The sequence below is a fragment of the Falco rusticolus genome, chromosome 4, assembly GCF_015220075.1.
Source record: "Falco rusticolus isolate bFalRus1 chromosome 4, bFalRus1.pri, whole genome shotgun sequence".
NCBI lineage: Eukaryota > Metazoa > Chordata > Aves > Falconiformes > Falconidae > Falco > Falco rusticolus.
The window spans coordinates 110613954-110620019 of NC_051190.1; the positions used below are offsets into that span (position 1 = coordinate 110613954).

Below are 6066 nucleotides of genomic sequence, written 5' to 3' on the forward strand. Positions count from 1 at the left end.
AATAATTCTGATTGCAGAATAACTATTGTTCCAGTGTGTAATAGTCTGAGGTAGTAAAGAGACAAAGGCATTTCAGGTGTAACCACAGTGAATAACTGAAAGGCTAAAATACAAACCTTCTAGGCAAACCATACCAAGGCAGTCTAATTAATGTTAATACATGCAGCAAAGTAATAGTGCATTGAAATACGCCCTGAGTCATTTTAGCCTACTTAAGCAATTCAAACCCACAAAGCCAGAAAAGCCCTGACCTTGCCTTCAGCATTGCCTCTGGAAGTGCCACAACATACTCTGTCCTACAGAGGAATTCATACGTGTGCAGGATTCACACATAACATACACTACAGATGCTGCACTTAGAAGAAATTGTCCTACCACAGAATGTTTCAAAAAATAAAACACCGGGCACCTTGAACAACCCCCCTTCCTGCACCTTCCACTTTACTTACAGACCAGTTCTTACCACTGTGTTGCTCCAGATTCACATGTACTTATACCAAAATGGGCTTAAATAAGTAAGTTCTCTTTGAGATACCTCTTCTTACTGGTGAAAACACCTTCTAAACTCGTATATGTTTATATTAGGCAGAACCTCTGCTTCCACTAACCATACAGGTATGCAAACCCATCAACACTCCATTTGTATCATTTACACCTTCATGAAAGGGTATTACATCATGACTGCTGCAGACATCTGCATGGTCAGGTGTAAAGCAGAGAAGACAACAGTTCATTTCACAGACTAATTTTTAGTACACTAGTCTTTAGTGCTGAAAACCTCACAGGTTCAGTATTTTCCCTGAGAGTATTACTTCCTTATTTCAAATGTTTAGCAAAACCGATTCAACCGTCTTGAATTAAGGCGTGGTTTTCAAAAACAGCTTCCTGGAGAAAAATTAAAGTAACATTTGTAATACAGTGTCCCTCCACATGCATGAGAATGGTTAACCATGAAGTTCAACATGCAAGGTTCAGTATGGAGCGTACATATTTACATGGCAAAACCCAACAGAAAATGAGAATTACATATGCTTGAAGCCTGCATTCTGTGACGAAAGGGAGAACCTTTGGATGGGCGTGAGTGGCCATCAGTCCACATTAAGCACTTAAAGAAGCTTAAGAATTTCTACTACTGTAATTTCTTAACACAGCTTAAAAGGTACTCTCAGCTCCTTCCTCTTTTAAAGATAAAGAGAAACCAGCAGTCTTATGAGTCTTGTGATAGTAAGTTACATACATCTGGCTCCTGAAATCATGTAAGACACAGAAGCCTTACTGAACAAAATTACATTCCCTACAATCATGGTAAAAAAATCTAAAAACATGAGCAAAGTGCACCATGAAGATTCAAAACCAAATGGCAAATAAAAGGAACAGAGAACGCCTTTAGCTTCTAAACTAGTATTTTTCCAGTCAACCTCGTAATTCCAGGAGTCTGACATGATTTGAGGTTTGAGTTGGGCAACAGGAGGTCATGATGCAAGTTTAAAGTGGTTCCATTGCACATGTATTACCTCACTCCCCGTAAGGTATATGAATTTAGCTGTATATTATATGCAAATTAGTTTTATTGTGGTAAGTGTACTGCCTACAGTGTTAACTGTTAAAGTTTACAACTATATTAATATTTTGTATACACCTTCTGATGAAATGTTAGAAACTGCACAAACATGTCTCTCATGCTGTAGACACCACAAGCGCTGGAAAACAACGTACTCTCCAAACCTGGAAGTGATGTTTTGCTGAATATTCTTATGAATTGTCTGCAATATTCTACCATCAGTGAAACTTTTGTTATATTTTTACCCTATCCTCATTTCTTCTTGCTTCGTTGGCACTTCAGATGAGCACTGCCTCACAGGGCAATCACTGGAGCAACTTACACCAGTTCCAGCACAGCATAAAAGCACACACAGGAAAAACCTCTTCCAGTGCCAGATAGTGGTAAATTCTCAGTTTTAATGTCTACAGTTAAGGCAAACAGTTCACCTCTTGTGATCACTGTGTTTTGATCACTGGACGTTATTACACTAGGCTTTTTTAGGGTTTTTTTAACAGCTTTTCTTCCTGGCCAAGGAGAGCGAGTTGGGGTCACATCTGAAATTCATTATTTGAATTCTGTTTAGAAGCCCACAATGTATGGATACCAGCACATCCTCTTCAGGCACCACAATGCTATCTAGCCAGCTGGGAAGATGCCTGGGGTATCTTCTTTTCTTGTGGTGGTCAGTTCTGTAATACTCTCATCTTCTTCAAAACTGCAAGATTTTCGGATGCCACATGAGATGTAGGCTTCAACCGCGCACCTGCTCCCCCGCCAGCAGCATATGGTGGCCACAGGCGAGGGGTCCCGGCTGGCCCTTGTCCAGCCCCCGCGCTACCTGAGGCACTTCCCGCTCTCCACCCCCTGGGCTCCCTGGGGGCAGCTGTCAGAACGGCCAGCACTTCCCTCAGGTTCGCCTCAGCGCTCCTTCCCTCACCCCTCGAAGGTGCCAAAAAGCGCGGGCGGCAGCGGCCACCGGAGCGCAGGGGAGGAGGGGGGGGGAGGAGGGGGGGCGGGGGGGGAAGGGTGGGCGCCGGCTCCCGCCTACGGCACGCGCAGGGGCCCCGCCCACCGCGCCGCCACGCGGCCGCCCGAGCCCGCCCGCTGAGGTCGCCACCCGCCCGCGGCGGCGCGCGACCCTTGCCTCGCCTCGCGCCCCGTCGTTCCGTACGTACTAGAGTTACGTCTGACGCCCTTCCGCAGGGAGGGGCAGGAAGCCGGAGGCCCGCCATCGCAACCTACCCCGCTAGCCGCCAGCGCAGTGACGTCAGCGTGACGGACAGGAGGCACCACCAATCAGCGGTCCACCGGCCGCACTTGATTGGTTGTCACGTCGGAAGAGGCGGGTCGAGAACCTGCGTAGCTAGGTTGCGCCAACACCGGCTTACATAGGGCGGAGTACGGCGTGTCCTTGGGCTCAGACGCCGGACGGTGCGGGAGTTAGCGGGGCTGCGGTCACCGCCGTGGGCGCAGCGTCAGCGGGGCGGCCGGCCAGGCAGGTGCGGGCAGCAGCTGCGCGCGCGGCCTGGCCCTGCCCCCGGGCCCGGGCCGTGGTCCGGGGGGACCGTTGGCTCGGAGCGGGGCGGTGGGGCAGCCGGGCCGGAGGGGTGAGGGACGGGATGGGGCGGGCGATGCCCTCGTCTGTTCCGGGAGCGCCATTCCCGCCTCCGCGGGCCGGGGCGGGGGAGCCCGGGGTCGCGGCCTGCGGAGGCGCCGGGTTGCGGCGGAAGGTCACCGCGGGGCCTAGTGGTCCTACCGCGGGGGTCTGCGGCCGGGGGGCCGGAGCGGTGGCGGGGACCCGGCCTGTCTGAGCTCCGCCGGCGGCCGCTGCGGTCGGGGGTGGCGCGGCCGGGCCCGCGCGCCCTTGCGGGGTGAGTGCGCCGGGCTCCGCTGCGGGGTCGCGCCGGGGCGGCGCCGCTTGCCCGGAGGGGCCCCCGCGCCGCAGCCCGTCCGCCGCCTCAAGGTCAGCCTGCGCGGGGCAGGGCACGGCCGGTGCCGTTGCCCTTGGTCGCGCTCGCCGCAGCCCGCGCCGGGAGCGGTGCCGCCGGCGGGAGCGGGCCGGGGCGCGCCGCGGCCCTGTCCGTTTACATAATTGCGATTTTACACAAAGTCACGGCTAGGAAGCCTTGCTGTTATAGACGCACAAGCTATGTACGTGGGTGTTGTGTTCAACTTACTCTTCAGAAGTTATCTCTGTACGCTCCAAATGCAGTGGGGCGATTACTTTGCCTGAGGGAATGACAAGACCCTCAATGTTTATCACCTTGATGCCTTTTATGTAATTTAACAATTATGTGCTAACCTTGAAACCTGGGAGCTTGTGGATGGAAGGTGTGCTGGAGAATTACTAGACTGATGGGCCACGTATAAGGTTTTATAAACGGGATGCTTTTAAAGTTTCTGTTGATAGGTGACCTTGAAATTGTGATACTGACCTCTGCATGTGTTCTTGGTCTAGTACTGAAAATGGGAGATATTGAGAAGGGCAAGAAGATCTTTGTCCAGAAGTGTTCCCAGTGCCATACAGTTGAAAAGGGAGGCAAACATAAGACTGGACCCAACCTGAATGGCCTGTTTGGACGCAAAACTGGACAAGCTGAGGGCTTCTCTTACACGGATGCTAATAAGAATAAAGGTAAACTTTAAAGCTGCTCTTCCAGGTTACTAAGTACAAAATTACTCTGTTATCAGTGATAGTTCTAGGAGTACTGAAATCGGCCAAAACATAAAATAACATAGAGGACAAGAATATAAATGTGTGTGTTATTGTAAAGTTGCCAACTACCCTTTTTTTTTTTTTTTTTAGGTATCACCTGGGGTGAAGATACTCTGATGGAGTATTTGGAAAACCCAAAGAAGTATATCCCAGGAACAAAGATGATTTTTGCGGGTATTAAGAAGAAGTCTGAGAGAGCAGACTTAATAGCATACCTCAAAGATGCCACTTCAAAGTAAAAGTGATCTGCTGCCTTATTTATTTCAGAAAGGAGATGGCAATGGAAATGTCTGTGATGAGATCGGTTTTTAAACTTTCTATTTTTACATGTACTGTGTCTAAACTTAAAATCTGTCTCGCCCATCAGATAACACTGCTCACAGTGGGTCACTAGAGTACACGCTTGTTTGGCAGCCGTTAACTTCATGGAAACTATGTAATTGCATTGATTTAAAAATGACTATAATGTTCAGTCATTCTTGGTGGTAGAATTAAAAAAAAAATAAAAATTTCCTGCCTCTTCATTGTTTAAAAGAATTATATAAATAATCAAACAAGTAATTGTCAACAGCATAATAGCTTTGACAGCCCAACTCTTTCAGGTTTAAAAACAGGGTGGTTTTTGGCATCTTCCACCATACATCTTCAGTTGCATTACTTTAAAGATTTTTAAAAACACAAACAAAACAACAAAAACTTAAAAAAAACAAACTCAAAAACAAAACCAAAACTCCCTCCACCAAAACCCCAAGATAATATTTTTCTAAATTTAATCAGTACTAGGTGTTACATACTAATCGAAAGCTTGCGGTAAGAATGCATTTCATCTGACTTAAGTACTATTTGTAAAATGGCAGTTGTGCCCCGCCACTTTTTTTTTGTTTTTTTTAATCTAGGGGAAGCATGTTACCTAATTTATCCAAGACTCTTGACAGCTGCATGCACTAGTAGAGTATAACTCCCCTTCAGAAACATCTTCAGCTTTGAAATATTATTGAAACCCTTTGTTCAGTAAATCTTCTGAAAACAGCCATCTTTAGTGTAATGAATAGAACAGAAGAACATCCTATTCTGGAAATAAAAGTGCTGAAGATCAAGCTGAGGGTTATTAAATCTTAATTCAGCAGAAGCATTCACCTAAAATCTACTGTTACAGGCCATTTCAGATGAAGGGGTACAGAAATGAATGCACTGGTAGACTAAAGGGAAAGGGTCTTCCTCTGTGCCTGGCTGCAGCCGATGTCATTACTTCCAAGGTTCTGTTTCGCACAGTGTAAAGCAGACTTTTTAATGTTTTAACTGCATTTTTTCATACTAAGTGAATTGTTCAGATGAATGTGTTTACTGTGTACTAGCAGTAAAGCATAACTTGGAGCAATCAAAACTGTAAATTAAAAAAAATTAAAAGTCTTGTTTGCTGTATGTGTCTGAAATTAAGTGAAAACCAGTGAGAACATAGAGAAAAGTTGGGAGTCCAGCTTTACATCATTAGGATACAAAGCGAGCAAAAGCTCAGTGTGGGGAAAAATAAAAGTAGATGCTAATGGAGTTGGTGTGAGAAGCATGAATGTGGCAAAGCTAGAAAGTAGTTGGGACTAGAATGGGCAAAGCTGAGCTTTTCCACTGGTGTTCTCTTCAATGGCGCTTTTGCTGTGCTTCCTGAGAGAGACAGAGGAGAAAACTTGTAGTTTGAAAGCTGTAGTGGTGAATTGGCCGAGTTTGAGTCATGTCAATAGAATAGCGTGCTTAATGACTTGAGTTGCAAAGGGCTGTTATTCACAGTAAGTGGGAAGCGTTAAGATTACTA

General features: G+C 46.9%; 1 protein-coding gene across 2 annotated transcripts; it reads left to right on the forward strand.

The window, feature by feature from the left end:
* Window positions 1-2914: 2914 nt before the first annotated feature.
* Window positions 2915-5669, forward strand: LOC119147159 (cytochrome c). Of its 2 annotated transcripts, none has more exons than XM_037385787.1 (3): window positions 2915-3042; window positions 4002-4178; window positions 4350-5669. In XM_037385787.1, exons 2-3 carry the CDS (start codon window positions 4010-4012, stop codon window positions 4496-4498), a joined length of 318 nt encoding a protein of 105 aa, XP_037241684.1. In that variant the 5' UTR covers window positions 2915-3042; window positions 4002-4009; the 3' UTR covers window positions 4499-5669. The 2 variants fall into 2 exon arrangements, with proteins under 2 accessions (XP_037241684.1, XP_037241685.1); XM_037385788.1 differs by having other exon boundaries at window positions 2941-3038.
* The last annotated feature ends 397 nt before the right edge of the window (window positions 5670-6066 follow it).

Bases quoted from the DNA above. Each gene is read 5' to 3' on its own strand.
- LOC119147159 (XM_037385787.1), top strand. From the start codon at position 4,010: ATGGGAGATATTGAGAAGGGCAAGAAGATCTTTGTCCAGAAGTGTTCC. The intron at 4,179-4,349 runs GTAAACTTTAAA...TTTTTTTTTTAG, and splicing joins GGATGCTAATAAGAATAAAG to GTATCACCTGGGGTGAAGAT.